Genomic DNA, 21,169 nt, shown 5'->3' with positions numbered 1-21,169 from the left:
TTCTACTTTATCAGCAGGGAACCTCATTTTCATCTCATACTGGGCATTTTACAATGCCTCAGTGAACCTTAAGAGGGATGGATATTGTAGGGAATGAATTGTAGAGAGATAAAAATGAGAAACACTGACGATCATGCACATTAAACCATCTGTGCTATTCTGCTGCATTATACAAAACCACAAATGCAAACAGGAGAGTGTGCAGAGTGAAAACCTTCTAAACTGATACCCAGTATTTGATATTACCTCACTCTAGGAATATAGGCTGATTACCGAGTTGCATTCATTTCTTGATCTTCCTGGGAGGAGTACTGCTTTACTTGCAACTATACGGGGAAGACTCCTACAGTCAATGCTGTTGCAACTACATTCAAAAAGGATTAAATGTTGGTTATATAAAATGTGATCTGGGCCCAAATGATTCAGGATTCCATATCGTGGGAAACTGCCATAAGACCTATCAGGTAGGTCAGGTATTTTACAGCTTGAATTGCTGCAAAAATGTTCACATACCCAAGAAACCCATTTTGGAGCCTAAGAAATTCAAGAAGGCAATTGTATAAAATTTTATCATTTTATTTGTGACTTGTATTCATCGAATCTTTTCACTCCCTCAGAATATGATCAAAAGAAAATCAAACTTGTATTCCTGAGCCAGTTATTTAGGCTGACAGAATGATGCCTTAGTATGTTCATACAGAAGAAACTGAGGCACAGAGCAGCTCACTAATCAGCTCAGGGTACAGAATAGGAATTCAATTAATTTGAATCAAAATTTGTAATTCCCAGTGTCCTTTTATCTCATTAATTAAAGGCATGGCTCCTTTTCCTATTAGACAATTCATTTTGATTCCAAGTTTACTGAGCACCCCAAACCTCTTTGTAATAAACCATTTTCCAGCTGAGACTCTTTGGGACCTCTGTATGCTCTGAGCCATGAAATGGAGTGGACACTAACCTAGGACGGCTATGCATATATGCAGTTGGATGCTGATCAATTGCTTTCTGTAAAGTTTCAATGTTGGGCATGTTTGTGCTGAATTATGAAAGTGGAAGTGGTTTCCCGTCTAGTTTTTCCTTACCACTAAGCCAGTAATTAATTGCCTGTGTAGATAGACTGAACTAGTTGTAAATTCTTACCAGTCACAGTTATTCATTTTAATGCTTTTTCATTTAGTGTCTTGCTTTCTCAGCATCCACCCAAATAAGATAAACAGAGACTCTGGAGTCAAAAATGCAATAAAAGATGCTGGTCTCCACAGTTCACTTCTACTTTATTACAGCTTTTAACAGATTCTGGTGTAGCTGGAAGAAAGCGAGTAGCCCCAATCTTATAATAGGGAAGTATGTATCTTCACTGAGCTTTCTGTGCCCTATCCTTGAAAACAAAGACCTGGACTACTTTAAAATGACAAGATAGCTACTACTCCAATTTGGAACTGTTGGGGATTAAAAAAACCAAAAACCAGAAAGTTATACTTTTTACTTACATGAGATTTTTAGTCATCTTCTTTAAAGTAACTTTATCTAAATTTATTATGTGGTCTCTCAAGGCAGCATTTGTTAAAAAATGATCTCATGAGAGAAATGGGGGGGAAAAGTGTCCACCCTGCTTGCTGTCATTTATCCATCCAGGAACAACACTGAGGCACAGCAGGGTCAGTTTACTGACTACAGTGACTAATACGAAAGGTTCTACCAAGCAGTCAGGAGGTAGCCTGCCATGAAGCTGCTGATCCTGTGCAAAAGTGCCTCTGGCCTCAGTTTCTTCTTGTGTAGAATGGTGAAGGCCCTTCTAAAGTTGACTTGTTTACTGTGAGGATTATGGGTTTGGTCAGTGGCTAGTCAGATTTTTGAAAGGGAGAAACAAGCAAGGTAGATTTTATTTAGAGAGCAGGAAAGTTAAGTTCATGCTTAAGTTTATGTTCAGTTTTATTTAGAAAGCAGGGAAATTAAGGGCTGGAGGTCAGCCAGCATGCAGCCCACAGAGACAGACAGTCTAATCTGCTGGGTGGTGGTTTGCCAAAGTGATGAGAGGATAAAAGAAGACATGGATGAGACAGAAACAGGAGTTGCAGGTAAAATAGTGTTTGGGAATCAATTTGGCTTTTCCTTTGTGCTCCCAGCCTCCCTATTCCCTTTTCCCTGTCTCTGCTTGGATATCCATCCTCACTATTATTGAGACAATATTTTCTTGAGACTTACCAGAGATTGAACTCTTGACTTCTTCTGAGTCCTCTTTCTGTTCAAGTCCTCTATAACCATGGACATGGAGGCCTGTGGGACCCTGTTCTTTCCAACTGATTCTGCTTTGGGTCACTTAGGGCTTTGGGTCACGTAGGGCTTTTTTTCCCACTTTATAGACTCTCCTACTACAATCTCATATATACTAAATCTCATATATATACTATATCTCATACATACAATCTCATATATATTCATATATACTAAAGTTTGAACTAAATAAAGTTAGTTAGGACTAAGAAACCATATTTCTAGGCTTGCCTTCTCTTCTGAATACCATCTTCAAAGTTTTATCTGGCTATTGGGCTTCTCTCCACTTGGCTGACCCATTTCTATGTTCCATAGAGAGCTCTTCTTTCTGTATTTTTTTTCCTGATTCATATTTTAGTTGGTGGCATCACCATTCTCTTGCGGTTGTTCTACCTTGAAATTTTAGCAATGCTGCTCTCATCCCACACTCAGCCACTCACTAGACACTACTGCCTTCCTCAGTCCCTGAGCCACCCTGCCTCTTCCTTTCTTCTCTCTTATTACAGAGTCCCATTATTAGTTATCTGGATATTGCAATAGTATAATGGATAACTTCGCCATTTCCAGTCTTCCAGTTTCTTCCACCACAGTTTTCTTTCAAAATCATTAATTTTATGAGATCTTCTTTAAAAATAGCATGGGGCTGGGGGTGTAGCTCAGTGGTAGAACACTTGCTTATTGTGTTTAAGGACCTGGGTGAACCTCAGCACCACAAAAACAAAGAAAAAAAAAAAGTAAAGTAAAAATCCTTAATGGCTTCCTACAAAATAAAGCCGAGTCTCTTTATTTAGTTTTAATTTTTAGTAATATATGTATATATAAAATATATTTTTGCAATCCTAGGGTTGAACCTGGAAGTGTTCTACCACTGAGCTTTATCTCCCAGCCTTTTTTTATTTTTTGAGGCAGTGTCTTGCTAAGCTGTTCAGGCTGTCCTCAAACTTCAATTCTATTACCTCATTTTCTGGAATAGCTGGGATTACAGGCATATAACACCATGCCCCATTAGTCTAACCTCTTGAACTCATAATTCAAAGACTCCAATTCTGGTACAATCTTTTTTTTTGCGGGGGCAGGGTATCGGGGATTGAACCCAGGGGCACTTTAATACTAAGCTACATCCCCAGCCCTTTTATTTTTTATTTATGGTATGGGGTTTTGAACCCAGGGGCGCTTGACTGCTGAGCCACATCCCTAGCCCTTTTAATTTAATTTTATTTATTTTTTAGTTTTCGGTGGACACAACATCTTTATTTTATTTTTCTGTGGTGCTAAGGATGGAACCCAGCCCCCCGCGCATGCCAGGCGAGTGTGCTACTGCTTGAGCCACATCCCCAGCCCCCCTAGAACTTTTTAAAAATATTTTATCCATTAATCTTCATCCATCTTTATATCTCTCTACATCACTCTGACCCTTCATTATGATCTTGTTTGAAAGTCGTTTTTATCTTCCCACCAGGAGACAATGCTCCTTGAGGGCAAGATCTTTGACTTATTCAGGTATTTCTATAAACCCAGACAAATACCACAATATTTTTTATAGTTTATGTTTTTTGAAAGGTTAAGACATATTTATCAAATGCCCATTATGTACACGATATTATATGCTAAGGACATAAGAATTAACAAGCCATGATCCTTATCATGGAGAAGGTCAAATGTGATAGTGGGGAGGAGAAGCATGTTCCTGAGATTGTATCATGGTAGTACTGCTGAATTGTACAACTTATTGTGACAGAATACGATAGAGAAGTCCACCAGGTACCTTGTGGGGATATAGGAAACAGCTATCAGCTATCACAGGTAACCACAACTGGATTGTTTAAGAACTGATAGAAACTTTCTAGGTACATGAGAAGAGAATGGAGGAAAAAATAACTATTATTTACTGAATTCTTCACTTTGTACCAAATGATGCTCTGAGCACTATATACACCATATCCACCACTATATTAACTCCTATAATTTTTTTTGTACAATGGCTCTGAGAAGAATGAAGTATTATTTTCCATTTTATAGATAAGACACTAGAATTACAAATGGCAAGTAAGCAGGCCAGAGTAACAGCTAATATATGGCTAAGCAACATATTTAAGCCCAGTTCTATCTGACTTAAAAGACTAATTCTTGGGCTGGGTCTGTAGCTCAGTGATATACCAGTTGCCTAGCATGTATGAGGCACTGGGTTCAATTCTCAGTACCACATGTAAATAAAATAAAGGTCCATCAACAATTTAAAACAAAACAAAAAGCCTAATTTTTAACCACTTTGTCAAAAGTCCTCAGATTTTTCTCTGTGGGAACCACCTGAGGGGGCTGCTCCAAATGCAGTTTCCCAGGCTTCACTGCCTGTGATTCCAACTCTATAGGTACGGAAATGATACTTTTAATGAGGATCCCTCAGGTAGTTCTGAAATAGGTCATCTGCAGCTCACAATGCAGAAGTTCCTCATTGTATCAGACTGCCTCCCAGGAGTAGGGCAGTCCAGACAGAGGAGCCAGTGTGTGCAAAAGCTGAGGAGCATGAAATAGGAGCTATTTATAATTTATGCCAGAGGAGGTGACTATAGAGATGAGTAACTAAGGAAACCTGCACCTTCAAGAAATTCAATGTCAAATGATCCAAAAATCTCTAATGCTTTTGTTTTCTTTCACTGAAAAGATATCATAATTTAAAAAAAATTTTTTTTTGTGTGTATGTGTGTGTGTTGCTGGGGATTTAACCCAGGACCTTGTGAATGTTATAATATAATTTTCAAATAAATTCAAAATCACCTATAATTACTACCACTCTAATACAGAAATTATTTGCATATTACCATTTTGTGGGTTAATTTTTAAAAGTTACGATCATATTATTTGGTGCTCTATGACATTTTACAACAAACATTTTTCATTTTATATGGTCTTCATAATTACCACTTTTAATGGATACAAACATTCCATTGGGCTGATGTGCTACAATTTATTAAATTGTTTCCTTAATAGCAAATACTTAATTTGTTTCCAATTTTTGGCTGTACTGAAATCCTTGAGGCTGTTACATTTTGTAGTCTTTTCTCATAATTTTAAGAAGAAAAGATGTTTACATCTTTGAAGTAATAAGAAAGAAAATAAGTGTAGAACCTATCTAAATATGCTCAGGCTAATGCCCAATATTAAAGAATAATAGTGAACTATAGAATGTGGAACAGTAATTTTCCATTATTGTTAATAATAAGAATATATTATTATATTTTACATGTACTTTAGCTTATAAAAGCAGTTTTACTACATAACCATGTGCATTATAACAGTCTTATTAGGTAGGTAGGGCAGTCAGTTTCCACTGATGTGAAAATTCAGAGAAGTTACATAACCTGTGTTAAGAATATAGAGAGGGATTTAGAACTTGATCCTAAGTCAGATGACTCCAATGCTCTTTATTCTGTTCTTTAATGCCTTTCAGTTTAAGACCAATACAAATAACAAAGCTATTCCTGTCAAATAAAAACTAGAATAAACAGGAAAACTTTCAAATCTAGGAAAAGTCCTGAGTTAAAACCACTTCCTTTATAATGAATACAACACTTAATGTGGATTGAACTGTTTTTCTCCTTGCCCCCATTCCTATATTGAAGCTCTAATCTCCAATATGACAGCATTTGGAGACAGGATCAGTAAGGAGGTAATTAAGGCTAAATAAGGTTAATGAGTGGAACCCTGATATGACAGGAATAGTGTTGGCATAAGAAGAGACACCAGAGAGCTGCTTGCTGTCTCTGTAATGTCAGGATGCAATGAAAATGTGGCATCTGTAAGCTAGGAAGGGAGTCCTCACCAGTAACTCATTTAGCCATAACTTTGATGATCTTGGGCTTTACAGCCTCCAGAACATGAGAAGATACATTTGGGGTTTAAGTTATCCAGTGTATGGTACTTTTAAAAGGTAGCCTGAGCAGACTAAGACTGGGATTTTGATACTGAGAAAAATTAAAAAATGTAGAAGCAGCCTTGGTAGTGGTAAGAGCCTGGAAGAATTCTGAGATGCATGTTAAATAAAGCCTAGATAACTGTGAGCAGATAGTTGCTATAAATACGGATGTTAAAGCAATTCTGGTGAGGTCTCTGATGGAAATGAGGAACTGGAAAAAAGGTGATCGCTTTCATGAAGAGGGAAAGAACTTGGCCAACAGTGAAATAGTGTTTTGTGAAAGACAGAACTTGTAAGAGACAAAACTGGATTTTTGGCTAAGGCGATTTCTAAGACAAGTGTTGAAGTAGTTTGATTCCTCCTGACAGCTTACAGTAAAATGGGAAAGAAGAAAGATGAATGGGAGAAGGAATTATTAAGAAAAAAAGAACCAGAACTTGAAGATGTATTATTCATTTATTTGTATGTGGTGCTGAGAATCGAACCCCGTGCCTCACATATGCTAGGCAAGCGCTCTACCATTGTGCCACAACCCCAGCTCTGAAAGCTCATTCTTTACAGAATACTAAAAGTGTGGCCAAATGACCATTTGATATAAAGATTATGAGTGAGACTCACAGATTTAACCAGCCATTTCAGCAGAAGCCAGGAATAGGTATGGCATTATATTAGAAAAGACACTGCTAGTTTAAGCCAAGAGGAGAAAGTAGAATGGAATGAAAGAAGGCTGCCAGACTCCTTGAATTCTGTAGGATTGCACCATGGAGCTAGCTGCTTGGCTGTGAACATGTACTATTCTTCAGGGAAAGGGAAGAATGACCCAAAGGTGATAGAGACATCAGGTTGCTCTTCCCACCACAGGTCCAGTGGGCAAGGCTGTTCCCTCTTGGGCTTCAAAGGTGAGGCTGCTTCTCTAGATTTAGAGGGCCAGGATGATTGTGAGCAGCATCTCAGGGGTGGAGCCACCTTGCAGAGCCACAGGGCTGATGCTGCCACCACACTGGACCAAGAGTACAAACCAAGGAGGATTATTCTCCAGTCTTAAGGTTGAATGGAAATTGACTTGCTAGATTTTGAGTTTTTGGGATCCACCACTCCTTCTTTCCATCCTCTGATTTTTCCCTTTTGGAATGCGAATGTCAACACCATGACTGGGATTTTAGAATTAATTCTGAAATAAGACTTTTGAGGTTGTTGGAATGTGTTCTGTATATGAAAATATGTATTTGCATGAATTTGAGAGGGTGGAGGACAGAATGTGATGGACTATATTGTGTCCCCCAACTCCAATTCATATGTTGAAGCTCTAAACCTCAATGTGACTGTACCTGGAGATAGGGCCTACAAAGTGGTAATTAAGGTTAAATGAGGTCCTAAGGTTAGGGCCTTGTTATGTTTTAGATATGAGGCGTCCTCCAAAAGCTCATGTGTGAGATAATGCAAGAAAATTTAGAGGTAAAATGATTGGGTTATGAAAGCTATAGCCTAATCAGTGCATCCAGCTCCTGATAGGTATTAGCTGGGTGGTAACTATAGGCAGGTAGGGTGTAGCTGGAGGAGGTGGGTCACTGGGGTTGTGCCTTTGGGGTATATATTCTGTCCCTGAAGAGTGGAGTGCTCTCTCTCTCTCTCTGCTTCCTGGTGGCATGTCCCCAGCTGCTGTCCTCTGCCACTCTTCTGCTATGATGTCTTGCCTTACCTCAGGCCCTAAGGAATGGAGTCAGCCATCTATGAATGGAGACTTCTGAAACCATGAACCCCAAAACAAACTTTTCTTCCTCTAATTGTTCTTGTCAGGTCTTTTAGTCACAACAGTGAAAAAGGTGACTAACATAGGCCTAGCCACAATAGAACTGGTGTCCTTAAAAGAAGAGATACAAGAGCAAGAACATTCATTTCCTCTTGCTGTTTCCCAATCATGTGAAGACAGAGAGAAAGCGGCTATCTATAAGCCAGGAAGAGCCCTCACCCGAAAAGAAATAAGTTGGAATCTTGATCTCAGACTTTTCAGCCTACAGAAATATGAGAAAATTCATTTCTGTAGCTTAAGCCATCCAGTTTATGGTATTGTTATGGCAGCCGGAGCAAACTAGATTATGCACAAAATAAAGATTTTTGTACTCTGTGACTGCAGTGGATTGGTAAGGGTAGGGTAGTATCCTTTGACTTTCAGATTGCTAAATTCCAACACTGACTTCCTTTTGCCAACATTTTAAGAGAGAGTCACACCTATTAGCCTATTCTAATTTCCAGTAATATGGGAAGGGATATTTTAAGAAGGCACCCAGGGGCTGGGGTTGTGGCTCAGCAGTAGAGCACTCGCCTTGCACGTGTGAGACCCTGGGTTCGATCCTCAGCACCACATAAAAATAAATAAACAAAATAAAGATATTGTGCCCATGTGTAACTAAAAAAAAATCTTAAAAAAAAGAAGGCAATCAGGAGAAACAGTTGTTTCATATGAGCTGATTGCTGGTCTCTTGCTTATCTCTGCAAAAGAGGGTTCTCAGCATCCTCATAGTTTATTACTCTAAGACTGTACAGTAAATTTGGTACCTCTAGAAACACACAGAGGGTCTTCAAAGAGACATTTATATTCAGCATTTAGTGTAAAACATCCTTTCTCGAACCTGCCAGCAACTCCCAGTATATAATCACTTGCCACCTGTTCTTTCGAGATTGCTTTTGCATCATTACAAGCAAAGAAATCAATACCAGACCATTGATTTAGGAAAGAGACAAGATTGCATGGCAATAATACATAAAGTTAGTCAAGCCCTACTTCTCAATTGTTTTGAAAGAACAGATAGTTCAGTGCCCCTTTCTGAAATAGGTACTCATTCTGCACCGGTGATCTTGTAGCAATAAAGACTCAAGGTAGATAAGGCACCATAACCCCAATTGATATAACAGCTCTTGAGTGCTACACAGAATCTCGAAATGCCTTTTAGACTCAATAGTAATAAATTAACAGGAGCAAGATTCCTTCTCTGAAGTTTTCCCTGTGGTTTAATTTTTTTTTTAATTTTAAATATTTATTTTCCAGTTTTCGGTAGACACAACATCTTTGCTTGTATGTGGTGCTGAGGATCGAACCCGGGCTGCACGCATGCCAGGCGAGCACGCTACCGCTTGAGCCACATCCCCAGCCCCCCTGTGGTTTAATTTTAAAAGTATAGGCTGGACCCCACAGGGTCACTGCTAGCACCACAAGATGGTCAATAGGTATAGATGCTGCAAGTGTGGAGAGCAGCCAACTGAGGATCTGGTCCAAATGTATGTTCTGTCTTGATAGATAGGTAAGGTCAATTGTTTACCTTATCCATTAATTTACCAAGATACCATCTGGACTTTCTAAGCCAAATTAACATGTAAAAGCCAGTTAGATGGCTTTGAACCAGTGAATAGAATCAATAAAAAGGAACTATGGAATGGAGACTATTACCTTAATTTTACATAGAGCTTTGTGTTTTTCAAAACCTTTCACCTGCATTATCTCACTTGATCCTTCCTCAACCCCATAGGGATTATTATCATAAATATCTAAAAAAAAAAAAAAGAGGAAATTGAGGACCAAAGACTGTTACTCTCTTGAAGTAGGGAAGAAGCTAATGGTAATGAAAGAAATGACTACTCATCAGGGACATTTTGTTCTCTTCTAACCAAACAATAGCTCCATATGATAGGTACTATTATTGACAAAGATACCAAATGGCAGAGCCAGGATCATAGGCCATGTCATGCTTATTATAGTGATAGTGACAAAACATGGCTTAGTGTTACAGTGAATGTAACTAGGCAAGAATTCTTGATGTCAAGCATTCTGGACATCTTGAAGCAGTGGATTGTCTGAAATGGGTGGTATACATGTAAGAAAGAAATAAGTGACACAATGGAAGAAGTACAGGCTATAAAGGCAAGATTATCTGTGTTTAAATTCCAGCTGTACTGGGGCTGTGGCTATAACTCAGTGGTAGAGCATTTGCTTAGTATGTGTGAAGCCCTGGGTTCGATCCTCAGCACCACATAAAAATAAAAAAAAAAAAATAAACTAAAGGTATAAAAAATACAATACCTTATTTATTTATTTTTTTAAAAAGAGCCTTTTAAAAAAGAAAAATTCGGGGTGGGACTGTAGCTCAGTGGAAGAGCGCCTGCCTCGCACGTGTGAGGCACTGGGTTCTATCCTCAGCACCACATAAAAATAAATAAATAAAGGTAAAGGGGGGAAAAAAAGAGAAAAGAAAAATTCCAACACTCCTTGGTTTATACCAAAGGACTTAAAATCAGCATACTATAGTGATGCAGCCACATCAATGTTTATAGCAGCTCAATTCACAATAGCTAGACTATGAAACCAACCTAGGTGTCCATCAATAGATGAATGGATAAAGAAAATGTGGTATATATGCTCAATGGAATATTATTCAGCTTTAAAGAAGAGTAAAATTATGGCATTTGCCAGTAAATGGTTGGAGTTGGAGAATATGCTAAGCGAAATAAGCCAATCCCCACAAAACCAAAGACTAAATGTTTTCTCTAATATGTGGATGCTAATTCACAATAAGGCAGGACGGGGGTGGGGGCACCAGGGAAGAATAGCATTACCTTAGATTAGGTAGAAGAAGTGATAGGAGGGGAGGGGAGGGGATGTGGGGATAGGAAAGATAGTAGAATGAAATAGACTGTATGTATATATGTGACTGCATGACCAATATGATTCTGCAACATATACCCTCAAAAAAATGAGAAATTATATTCCATCTAGTATGATATATCAAAGTGCATAAATGTATTCTACTGTCATGTCCAACTAATTATAACAAATAAAAAAATTAAAAAAATTTCCAGCTGTATTAGCTAGCTGTGTGACCTTAAGCAAGTTAGTTTACCTCTCTCAGCTCAATTTTCTTTGTGTATCAAATGGAAAAAAGATCTTAACCTCATAAATTTGATGTAAATATTATAAAACAAAGTTCATGAAACAGTAACAAATATCAGTTATCTTCCTCAATAAAAACGTTTCTCTGGCAAGCTGAGGAATTATAGAGCTGAGGTAGACAAAGGTCTCTTGGTAGGGAATAAAGACAGAAACATGGAGTAGAAGGCACACAGCAGACTTCATTTTTATAGGTAGCTACCTCAAGCAGTTACAGCTCAAGGACTCTTTCCTTTAAGAAGATTTCTCTGCCTTTGAGAGTCTGAGTCCTTCCAAGGTTCCCACAAAAATTCTTGTTTACCTCTAACTTAGCATGCAGTATCTCTTTACTTGTCTGTTTTCTCTTCTAAATAATAAATAAGACTCCCTGTGGGAGGGAAAAAGGAGGTACTGGGGATGAACCTGGCCAAATTATATTGTTATATTGTGTTCATGTATAAATATTTAACAAATCTCACTGTTATGTATAATTATAAAGCACCAATAAAAAGTTTAAAAAAAAGAGCATCCTCTGTAAGACAGATGTGCAGTGACTTTTGTGGAAAACAGGAATTAGAGGAAAGAAAGGGAAGAAGAATAGTTCCCTCCCAATAATAGTTTTGGCTAAGATTAAAATGAGATTTATAATACTTTCTTACCTTAACTGCATAGTTACTAAGTGGATCTTTTGCATAGGAGGCAGTGTAGTAAACTGCATCACCTGCTTCACAACATGGCTTGTCACTGGTTAGCCTAAAGTCTGACCAGCTGTCCACCCCAAAACGGAGCTGGTCTTTCTGTCCAGCCATAAAGAGGTCTTCACATTTAATAGCCAGTTTCTTCAAGGCATCTGTATGAAGGCTTCGAATTTTACCCACTACTTCCTCCCGATTTTCAAGTCCTCGATAAAGTGCTTGTCTCTGTGGCTTCTGCATGCCTCGACTCTGTCTGCAAGAGGGACCACGTCGGCTGGACAGGGACTCCATGCTGTTGGAAAATCTGTCCTTAATACTGAGAGTGGTTAAGCTGGAAATGCTGTTTGCTGTGGAAGGGACAGGTCGCTCCTTGTGCAGAGGCCTCTCCAAGGAGTCATAAGACTCAATGTCCAGTCCTTTGAGTTCATAGCTGATGGAGGAACCAGCACTGCTAGCATCCCAGTTGGGGTCAATATCATAGGTGGGATTGGCCATGACACAAAGACTACTTTCCATGGATTTCTGGATGTCTTTGGAGATTGGCTCTGTATTAGCTCTTATGATCATTTTCTTTGGCAGTGGGGGTGGTGTGGGTTGGGAAGCATTTGGTGCTTCTGGGTCTGTTTTCCCTCCAAAGGAAATGGCATCATCCAAAGCTCCCTTGGGCTGCCGAGGATGCTTGGGAGGTATCATGGCTGCTCTAGATTGCCCTGTGTTATTTCAAAAGAAAAAAGAAAAGAGAATAATTAAGCAAATTTTCCAGATTTGTTTCATAATTGAAACTTGAGTAGAAATGAGTGAGGTAGCCACAGGGGATGTAAGAATTATCCAATGCTTTCATTCAAAATGGAAAGCAACTGAAGAACACACACCTGAACATTGAAGGCATGAGTCTAAGACTTGGTGGGAGTAACAAGTATGAATGTCTCAGCATTTCTCTGCTACAGGAACAGGGCAGTAGTTTGCGTGATGGGCTTTCTTTTCAAAAAAATAATCCAGAGTCTGGGGTTGTGGCTCAGCAGTAGAGCGCTCACCTCGCATGTATGAGGCCCTGGGTTCGATCCTCAGCATCACATAAAAATAAAATAAATAAATAAAGGTATTGTGTCCAACTACAACTAAAAAATATTTAAAAAATAATTCAGATTCTCTAGTCCTGCCCCCAAGAGTGCTATAATTCACTACTCCACAATACTAAAGAATCACAGACATTCAAAAACACTTGCATTGTGACAGAATAAAGATGATAGCATTTGTGGATCAAGAAAATACTTAGGAGCATTATTGAAAATAGAAATGAAACTAGCAATGGGACCACCAGACAGGGGCTCAAAAGATGCTATCCTGTTTTTTTTTTAAACATTGTTCCAATTTATAGTGTACATAGTACTTACCATTATACATTGTATACATATATGTATACAACAGGTTATATGCATAGTATTTTCCAATACATGAATATGATTGTATAAGCCTTATTATTTTATTTCACTGCAGAGATGGCTTTTGACATTGTTTAAACTGGTCTATGTAAAGATTCCTGTGATTATGGTCAGGAACAGCACAGGAGCAGTTACCTGCTATTTGAAATAGTCACTCACAAACTTTTATGTGACTTTTTATTTCGGGGGCATATACATTGTGATTTGAGAGATGCTGCTTTTGAAAATCTTTTATGAGCCCTAGTTATAGATCATCACATGGTGTTCATTCTGTTTTGTCTCTTGTGTTCATATATTTTTTTTCTCTTATGTGGACAACAGTTGGATCAGAGCCCACCCTAATAACCTCATCTTAACTTGATTACACCAACACTCTATTTCCAAATGAGATCATGTTTACAGGTACCAGGATTAGGACCTAAATATAACCCGTTTTTGTGGGGCGGGGGGCACATAATCCAATTCATATCATCTCTGCTTAATTTCCAACATAAGGATAAATCCCATGTGTGGGTTTGAAGATATCTTCAGGGCTTATTGTAAAATGTAAAAAGGACTTGTTTTTTAAAGACAGATACACCATGAAACTTCCATAAAAGCTCTTAAAAACTATAGTCATGTTATTAAAATGAGACCTGTACTCAAGATCTCAGAGTTAGAGCATAATACCTTGTTACGGATTGAATTATGTCTCCCCCAAAAGATATATTGAGATTCTAATGCCTGATACATGTGAACCTGACCTTATTTAGAAAGAGAATCTTTGCCACCAGGTGTAGTGGTATACACCTGTTATCCCAGTGACTCAAGAAGCTGTGGCAGGAGGATCACAAGTTTGAGACCAGCCTCAGCAACTTAGCAAGGCTCTAAGCAACTTAATGAGACCCTGTTTCAAAATAAAAAATAAAAAGGGCTGGAGATGTGACTCAGTGGTTAAAAACCCTGGGTTCAATCCTCAGTTCAAAAGAAAAAGAAATAAAGTCTTTGCTAAAGTAATCATGTTAAAATGAGACCATTAGGATGGGGTCTAATCCAATATGACTGATGTATACATAATAAGAACACCACCTGTATGCAGAGAAAACAAAACAAAACAGAGAATACCATGTGATGAGTGAGGCAGAGACTGGAGTGATGCAGCTGCCAGCAAAGGAATGCCTAGGATTGATGGCCACCATCAGATGCGAGGGTTCTACCCAATGTCTCAGAGGGTGCACAGCCCTGCTGACAACACTTTGGTTTCAGATTATTAACCTCCATAATCGTCAGAGAATAAATTTCTGTTGTCTTAAGCAACCCATTTATGATACTTCATTATAGCAGCACTAGGAAGCTAATACATGCTTCTATTGATGATCACCCAAGAGTAGAAGGCAATGGATAGTTCTACAGATGAAGAATAGGGGTAGTGGATTGTTTTGTTACAATCATGTCCTTGAAGAAATATCAAGGGTAAGCACTAATGTAAACTGTGATTGTAATAATAATAATAATATATTTCTCACACATTTGACATTTTTCAAGAATACTTAAGAGTTTAAATAACTACCACAATACATGCAGCAAATCCAAGGATCTCCATTCTCTACCAATTGCATGTAGCAATATTTTTACAAGGAATAGAGTTACTTTAAATATAAATAAACAAAATATGTATATAGAGAAAACATGAAAGAATATGAGAACTCAAACCTTCAGCAAATATAATACTCAATAAATATTTCATTTTAAATGATTAAAAAATATTTAGTGTGAAAAAGTAATTAAATTCTATATGTACATATAACAAGGAAAGAAAGTAAATTAATAATTTAAAACTTTTAGGCTGAAGGTTTGGCTTAATAGTAGAATGCCTGCCTACCATGCAATGGTCCCTGGGTTCTACCCCAAGCACCACATAAATAATTAAGTAAACAAATAACTAAAATTAAAAATTCCCACAAAGAAAAGCCCAGGACTAGATGGCTGATATATTCTATCATATGTTTAAAGAGGTATTAACACCAATGCTTTGCAACCTCTTAAAAAAAAAAAAAAAAAAAAACACTGCCTACCTCAAATTCTATGGGGCCAATACTACCCAGATAATCAAACCAGATAAAGACATAATGAAAAAAACTAGAGATTATAGCTCTTATGAATACAGTTGGAAAAATCCTTACTTTATACTAGCAAACTGAATCTAGCAATGTTTTAAAAGGATTATATACCATGACAAGGTAGGATTTATTCAAGGAATGCAAGGTTGGTTAACATCTGAAAAATTAACCAATGTTCTACACAATGCTAACAGAATAATGGGAGGAAAGCCTCATGTGATCACCTTGAAAGATGCAGATATCAAGAGCTGACATCATATTTAATGACAAAAGACTGGCTACTTCCCCCTAATATTAGGAATAAGGCAAGACTTCTGCTCTTACCATCTGTATTTAACATTGTACTTGAGCTTCTAACTGGGAAATTAGGGAAGAAAGAATTAAAAACACTGGATTGGAAAAATGAAGTAAAACTGTATCTACTCACAGATCTTGTATACTGAAAAGCCTAAGGAATTCACAAAACAAAATACAAACAAACAAAATCTATTAGAATTAATATACCAGAGCTCAGCAATATTACAAAATACAAGACTGATGTACAAAAACTAATTGCATTTCTATATACTAGCAATGAATAATCCAAAAATGAAATTAAGAAAACAATTCTATTTGCAGTATCATCAAAAAGAATACAGGTACAGTGGCACATGCCTGTAATCCCAGCAACTTGGGAGACTGAGGCAGGAGAATTGCCAGTTCAAAGCTAGCCCCAGCAACTTAGTGAGGCCCTAAGCAATTTAGCAAGACCCTGTTGTCAAAATAAAAATATAAAAAGGGCCAGTGATGTGGCTCAGTTGTTAAGTGCCTTGGGTTCAATCCCTGGTACCAAACCAAACCAAACAAAAACACCCAGACTTTCAGAATAAGTTAACAAAACAAGACTATACACTGAAAACTATAAAACATTGTTGAAAAAAATGTAAAAAGAACTAAATGAAATTAATCATGTTATTAAAAATTAGTCACATTATTAAAATGACTAATTTTATACAGTTGATTTATGTTCATGAACCAGAAACTTGATAACTTGATATTGTTAAGGTGGGAATACTTCCCAAATTGATCTACAGATTTAATGTAATAACTATTAGAATCTCAGCTGGGTTTCTTGCATAAATTGAGAGGCTTGTCCTAAAATCTGTGTGGAAATACAAGGGAGTTAAGAGTACCAAAAAATACCTTGAGAAAGATCAAAGTTGGAGAATTCATACTTTCTAATTTCAAAACTTATTACAAAACTATAATAATCAAGACTATGTGGTGCTAACATAAGCACAGAAATATAGACGAGTGAAATAGATTTAAAAGGCCAGAAATAAACTCTTGTATTAATGGACAATTGATTTTTCACAAGGTTGCCAAAACAATTCCATGGGGAAAGAACAGTCTTTTCAATAAATGATCCTGGAATCCCTGGATGGCCACATGCAAAAGATTGAAATTGGACTCCTCTCTCACAGAATACACAAAATTTAAATCTCAACGCAGCAAAGATTTAAATATAAGTTTAAACAATAAAACTCTTTTATTATTATTATTTGCAGTGTTGGAGATTGAACCCAGGATCTTGTGCATGTTAGATGGACACTAGACCACAGAGCTATGTACCCAGCCCAATTAAACTCTTTAGACAAAACATAGGAATAAATCTTTGTGGCCCTGGGTTAGGCAGTGTTTTCTTAAATATGATGCCTAAAGCATAAGTGACAAAAGAAAAAAATTGTAACAGTGAAAGTCATTAAAAATTCAAAATGTGTATTTTTAAAAGGATACCTTCAAGAAAGTAAAAAGATAATTCAAGGAACAGGAGAACTATGTTCAAACTGTATATCTGATAAGGATTTGGTCCAGAATATATAAAGTAAGTACTCTTACAAAAAGATAAATAGCCCAATTAAGAATGGTTAAAAAATTCACAGATATTGCTCCAAAGAAGATATGCAAATGGCCAATAAATGCATAGGAAGATGTTCAGTATCATACTCATTAAGTAAATGCAAAACATGATCACAATGACACCTCTTTCATCCACTAGGCTTGCTATAATAAAAAATCCAGACAACCATTGGTGAGGATATGGAAAAATTCAAAAGCTCATACATTGCTAGTAGGAATCTAAAATAGTATAGCTACTTTGGAAAACAGTCTGGTAGTGTCTCAAAAAGATAAACTGAATCAACATATGACCTAGTATTTCTATTTCTATGGATATATCTAAAATAAATGAAAATATGTCCATACAAAATTTGTATATGAATGTCTATAGCACCATTATTCACAATAATCCCAAACTGGACACAATCCTAATGTCCACTTTCTGTTGAATGAATAAACAAAATGTGGTATAACCATACCACTGAGTAGTATTCCACCATGAAGAGGAATGAAGTACTGATATAAGATAGGATGAACCTTGAAATAATTATGCTAACTGAAAGAAATCAGTCAGAAATGACTACATATTGTACGATTTCATTATAAAGCCATAGAGACAGAGACAAGGGTTACCAGAGAATGGGAGAAGGAGAAAATAGGGGAGTGACTGGTAATGGGTTTCTGTGTGGGGCAATGAAAATGTTCTGAAATTAGACAGTGGTGATAGTTGTAAAATTCTAAGAATATACTACAACTCACTAAATTGTATCCTCTAAAAAGGTGAATTGTATGGCATGTAAATTACATCTCAATAAGGCAAATCAACAATTCCTTCTTAGAAACCACCATGAATTGACTTTCAATCATATCTTCCTATTCTTCCTATTCTTCTGTACCCTTAATATCATCCAGGAGGTGGGGGTGTGGCATTCACTGAACTCTTCTTCTGTGATGCAGAGGCTTCCTTCCTCTGCTAATGTGAGAAGTCAGACCATGGTTTATTTACAAGGTGATTGAAGTATGCTTTGTTACAATCCCTCGTTTTTCAGTTGCTGATCTAGAACTTCCAGGGATAAAGTGCCATGAAGAAGGTTAGAAGCAGTAAATTACATCAGCTCAGGCCCTGATCATCCTTCCCTGAATATTGTGACAGTCTTCTATCGTCACTCTCCTGTTTTGATTCTCTCACCTCTCTAGCTACTAGATCTTTTTTTAAAATAGCAAAGCTGATCATGGCACTCCTCTGCTTAAAAAATCCTGCCCTCAAGATCAAATCCAAATCTTCAAGCACAGAAAGCAAGCCCTGCATGACCTGGCCCTGATGTACTTGTTTCTCTTATAGCATTTCCTCTTGCATCCTAACTCAGCTTGTAGTTTTCCAGCACTCTTCGCTACTTTATGCTTCCTTTACGCTTTGTGTCTTTGCTCATGCTGATCCTCTTCCAGGACGTTTCCTATTCTTCTTATTTTCTCCCTGGTGCTAGGGGAATTGAACCCAGGGCCTCACACATGGTAGGTAGGCATTCTATCACTGAGTTGCACCCCCAACCCTCCTCTCATCTTCAAACATTTTGCTCTGGGGAGTGTTTCTTAACTTTACTCCTCCAAATTGGACTCTCCTTCCTGGGGACTTCAGACATGTCCCGTGAAGTGTTTGTTCTCTCTAAGCACTTATATCACTTGCCTTGAGTCCTTATCTGAATTCCCCACTGGGCTGTTCAACAAGGGCATGGACTGTGTCTCATTTATACAATCAGGACCAACAATTTAAGAATGGAATGGAGGGCTGGGGTTGTGGTTCAGTGGCAGAGCGCTTGCCTCAGCACCACATAAAAATAAATAAGCAAAATAAAGATATTATGTCCATGTATAACTAAAAAAAAATTAAAAAATAATGGAATGGAGTAAATAAATAAAAAACTAGAAACATAAACCTATTTCTGCCCATTCCAATGTGGGCCCTGGAAGAGGCTATATGGGTTGTCATTTTCTACCCATTTCTCTAAATTAGAGCAAACAAAAATAACTATAGACATGGGAAAACAGAAGATTCCAAATGTGCTTTTTTTCTTCCTTCTATTATCTCAGAACTGGCAAGAGAGATAAGCACTAAAGAGCTGCTGATGTGACAGACCTTATCAGTAGGGGTGGAAAAGAGCTGATTGTGCTATTTTCTACCACCTAGAGAATAAAGTTCAAACTCCTCAAGAAGTTGGTCAGGCTCTTTGTCTTATCCACCACTATTTTTTATTGACACTTCCATGTGAATCACTCATTTTCTATTATTTTAATATGCTTCATGTTTTTTTAAAAATATTTTTGCCTTAGCAAAGGTGTCTATCTTTGGCCCACCTCAATGACTCTTTTCCACTGAAGACTTCCATACTCTATACTTCCTGACCTCCAACTGGGAGCCATCACTTCTTCCCATGTTCTTTTAGCACTTTTTGATCTAATATAGCATTTGTTTTTTACATCCTCTCAGAACTTTGTGTGGTGTAAGGCTAGAAATGGATGTTGTACTGATGGATGGAGAGTCAACAGAACTAGTCATAATTCAAAATGCAAATGGGTAGTCAAGGTAGCAAGGAAAGAGAGAAAAGTAACATGGAATCTCTTCCCAAATTGCAGTACATGATCTCCTGGGAGCTAAGAGATTTCCACATGAGAATCAGAAATGTATGTGTTCCAAATGAAACCACAAACATTCCACACCCATTTGAGTAGACCAAGCCATTCTCCTAAGTCTAAAAGTGCTTTGTATCTTTCTTTCCTCCAAGAAAGATAGTTCTCCTGACTAAATTCCAATCATCTGGGTCAATGTTTTAAAAGTTTGGTATCTTAGCTGTTTTTATTTTAAACTTTTAATCCTGTACATTCCTCTCAAACTTCTGGGACCAGACACAAGTTCAGTTTTCAGTGGCCTGATATAACATTACATACTCCACATTTTTGTGGCATACCAGCTCTCTAAATAGAAAAAAATAGATTATGTTTTAAATCTTGTCTCGCTATATGCTAAAATAGCCCTTTAGGACAAATATGTTTGACTTGATCACACTCAAACCCTACATTCTTCTTTTTTGAGTTTCTATATTCTGCCTCTTTACTTTCCACTTAAAAATGTTTTCAGACAGATAAAGCCTTATATGAGATTTCAAAAAACAAATGATGAAAGATGGATGAAAGAATAATTTAATGACACTAATTCAAAATGGTGTTTAAAACACCTCCAGAAAGAGAATAATTGATATGGGGTTCTTATTATGTAAGGATTAGTATAATAAATACAAAAAAATTTTAAAAATCTATAAAATAAATTTTAAAGATGACTGCATGCTGAAAAACTCAATAAGTACCTTATTATAGCAATCTACAGAAAGGCAAATATGATACACCAAGAAAAATCAAAACAAATGCTTATGACCAAATAACACGATGGTCATAAAATCCTAGGGATGGAAGGCACTTAATGAAGACCTGTTTGGACAGGAATAGCCTCTGACCACAGTTAGCTCCTTATTCCAGCAAAATAAGAACAGCATGGTTTTCTGGTCAATCTTCTTGCCTCTAATCATTCCACAAGTAGCTCCCAGAAAGGATCTTTTAAAAATCCTGATTGTGCCTTTATTCAGAATTCTTCAGTGACTGCTTCCTATAGGTAAAAGATACTATTTGTGACCCTTTCCCAGACTCCTCCAGAAGAAGCTTTCATTCAACTTTTAAATATATGGCAACTATTACAGGGACTCCTAAGAGTCCAGGCTATGTCTGTCCCTTCCAAAGATCAGGAATCCTCAAAGGCTGCACCAATATTCCCAGGATTTTGACTGGTGCTAGGGAGATGGTGTTCAACAAATGTTTGCTAAATTAAAGTACTGAAATCCCAATAAATGGATTATATCTTCCTAAATTGTAATTTTAATCTTCACTTTCTTTTTTTCCCAGGA

The 21,169-nt window shown here is 37.3% G+C and overlaps 1 protein-coding gene across 9 annotated transcripts in view; it reads right to left on the bottom strand.

Moving 5' to 3' along the window:
* The window catches only part of Peak1 (pseudopodium enriched atypical kinase 1), a 271,428-nt gene that overhangs the window by 11,879 nt on the left and 238,380 nt on the right, over window positions 1-21,169 (bottom strand). For all 9 annotated transcript variants that reach the window (XM_071608491.1, XM_071608484.1, XM_071608488.1 and 6 more), the window contains one exon: window positions 11,765-12,510. In XM_071608491.1, coding sequence (XP_071464592.1) covers window positions 11,765-12,510 — 746 coding nt within the window. The remainder of the gene's footprint in view (window positions 1-11,764; window positions 12,511-21,169) is intronic.

This window comes from Marmota flaviventris, chromosome 2, assembly GCF_047511675.1.
Source record: "Marmota flaviventris isolate mMarFla1 chromosome 2, mMarFla1.hap1, whole genome shotgun sequence".
In the NCBI taxonomy this organism is placed as follows: domain Eukaryota; kingdom Metazoa; phylum Chordata; class Mammalia; order Rodentia; family Sciuridae; genus Marmota; species Marmota flaviventris.
This window is presented reverse-complemented; position numbering and strand designations above follow the sequence as displayed.